The sequence below is a fragment of the Vanellus vanellus genome, assembly GCF_965231255.1.
Source record: "Vanellus vanellus genome assembly, chromosome: 1".
Lineage (NCBI taxonomy): Eukaryota > Metazoa > Chordata > Aves > Charadriiformes > Charadriidae > Vanellus > Vanellus vanellus.
The window spans coordinates 174,066,669-174,069,264 of NC_138905.1; the positions used below are offsets into that span (position 1 = coordinate 174,066,669).

Genomic DNA, 2,596 nt, shown 5'->3' on the forward strand with positions numbered 1-2,596 from the left:
CAGGGGGTCCGCTGCGCGGCAGCACCGGCCGGCGGACCGGGGGCGACCGGGCTGCCGCCCGCCCCCGCCGTCCGCGGCTTCCCCCGGCGGGAGGAGAGAGCCCCGGAGAGCACTTTTCCCCCGACTTTAGGAGTGTTTGTGGATTTACATGCCAAGCCTTCAAGATGATGTCCATGAACAGCAAACAGCCGCATTTTGCCATGCATCCCACCCTACCTGAGCACAAATACCCCTCTCTACACTCCAGCTCGGAAGCAATAAGAAGAGCATGTCTACCAACTCCACCGGTAAGGGACAGACAGCTGCAGCTCTCTTCTTTTTCTTTCTTTCTTTCTTTCTTTCTTTCTTTCTTTCTTTCTTTCTTTCTTTCTTTCTTTCTTTCTTTCTTTCTTTCTTTCTTTCTTTCTTTCTTTCTTTCTTTCTTTCTTTCTTTCTTTCTTTCTTTCTCTCTCTCTCTCTCTCTCTCCCCCTCTCTCTTACACACACGCACACACTCTTTCTTTCTCTCTCTCTCTTTCTTTTCTGTATACTGCATGTATGTGTATGTGCATTAATAAAAAAACCGCTGCGAGGCACATTTTGACAAGCGGCGCTTAATGTTTTTTTCATGTCTTCCTCTGCAATCATCTGAGCGCCTGTGATCTTTTTTGAAAGCGGTGTTCACACGAGTCTCCGACTTCATCCACTTTCTGTATTAATTTTTATGACTCGGCCTCTGAAAAGGAATGTGCTTTATGTGCTCTTGTGTTTGACACAATTCCCCAGCTGAGAGTTACAGATCCATTTCTTCTTCTCCTCCTTCCTCTTCTTCTTTCTTTTCTATTTATTTATTTATTTATTTATTTATTTGTTCCCTTCACACCCCTGTCCTCTGTTTTTCGGATTGTCCCTCCGGCTGCCTGCCCTCTCCACTCTTCGTTTCTTCTTTTCCTCTTTTGCTCCCCCTCCTCGCTTTCCCCCCTATTCTTCTACCCCATCCCTTATTTCCCCTAATTTTCCCCGTGCTGTCTCCTGCTCCACGCCGCTTCCCCCGTTCACTTGGCTCTCCCCGACCCGGTACCCCTTTACACGCGCATACTGCTGCCGGCTCCCACCCCCCCCGCACGATCACCCCAACTTTACCCACCCCTCTCTCCCCTCCCGGGCTCTCCTCCCTCGACTTCCCCCCCCCCCCCCCTTCCCCACCGCGCACCCCATCCTCCCGCAACCCCACACCTTCCCCATCTCCTCGCTTTACCCCCTCTCTGCCCTCCTCCCCGGCTCCCCCTGCCCTCCTCTCCCCGCACCCCGCTCTGTTTTGTGTCCCTTGCAGCTGCAGAGCAATATCTTCGCCAGCCTCGATGAGACCCTGCTGGCGCGGGCCGAGGCTCTGGCCGCCGTCGACATCGCCGTCTCGCAGGGCAAGAGCCACCCGTTCAAGCCGGACGCCACCTACCACACCATGAACAGCGTGCCCTGCACCTCCACCTCCACCGTGCCCCTGGCGCACCACCACCACCATCACCACCACCACCACCAGCCGCTGGAGCCCGGCGACCTCCTCGACCACATCACCTCCCCCTCCCTGGCGCTCATGCCCGGCGGAGGCGGCGGAGGCGGCGGCGGCGGCGGCCACGACGGGGCGGGCGGCGGCGGCGGCGGGGCCGGCGGCGGCGGGGGCGGCGGCGGCGGCGGCGGGGGCGGCGGCGGCCTCATCTCCACCTCGGCCCACCCGCACTCGCACATGCACGGCCTGGGCCACCTTTCGCACCCGGCCGCCATGAACATGCCGTCGGGGCTGCCGCACCCGGGGCTGGTGGCCGCGCACCACGGGGCCGCGGGGCAGGTGGCCTCGGCGGCGGCGGTGGTGGGGGCGGCCGGCTTGGCCTCCATCTGCGACTCGGACACGGACCCGCGGGAGCTGGAGGCCTTCGCCGAGCGCTTCAAGCAGCGCCGCATCAAGCTGGGGGTGACCCAGGCCGACGTGGGCTCGGCGTTGGCCAACCTGAAGATCCCGGGGGTGGGTTCCCTCAGCCAGAGCACCATCTGCCGCTTCGAGTCCCTCACCCTCTCCCACAACAACATGATCGCCCTCAAACCCATCCTGCAGGCCTGGCTGGGAGGAGGCCGAGGGCGCCCAGCGGGAAAAAATGAACAAGCCCGAGCTCTTCAACGGGGGCGAGAAGAAGCGCAAGCGGACTTCCATCGCCGCCCCGGAGAAGCGCTCCCTGGAGGCTTACTTCGCCGTCCAGCCCCGGCCCCTCCTCCGAGAAGATCGCCGCCATCGCCGAGAATTGGACCTCAAAAGAACGTGGTGCGGGTTTGGTTTTGCAACCAGAGACAGAAGCAGAAACGGATGAAATTTTCCGCCACCTATTAAAGGGCGGGCGGGAGGGGCGGCCCTGGCACCGGGGGCACCGGGTGGGAACCGGGCCGGGGGCCGCGGGGGGACGCCCACGCACCGCCGCCCGTCGCCCGAGACGCCGTGGGAAGCTCCTGGGGACCAAGGGACGATGTAGAAATTAAACGCGAACCACTCGATGAACGGGGGAGGGAGAACGTGGAGGGGGTGGGGGGGTGGGGGGGTGGGGTGTTGCTCTATCAATTATTAAAACAA

At 61.0% G+C, this 2,596-nt stretch overlaps 1 protein-coding gene across 1 annotated transcript; it reads left to right on the plus strand.

Annotated features, from left to right (window-relative positions):
• Positions 1-164: 164 nt before the first annotated feature.
• On the plus strand, positions 165-2,359 carry POU4F1 (POU class 4 homeobox 1; the record flags this gene model as incomplete). The annotated part of the gene is given in 5 exon segments (XM_082498554.1): positions 165-287; positions 1,313-2,098; positions 2,100-2,237; positions 2,239-2,270; positions 2,272-2,359. Coding segments are annotated over 5 exon segments (1,167 nt in total).
• Between the last annotated feature and the right edge of the window lie 237 nt (positions 2,360-2,596).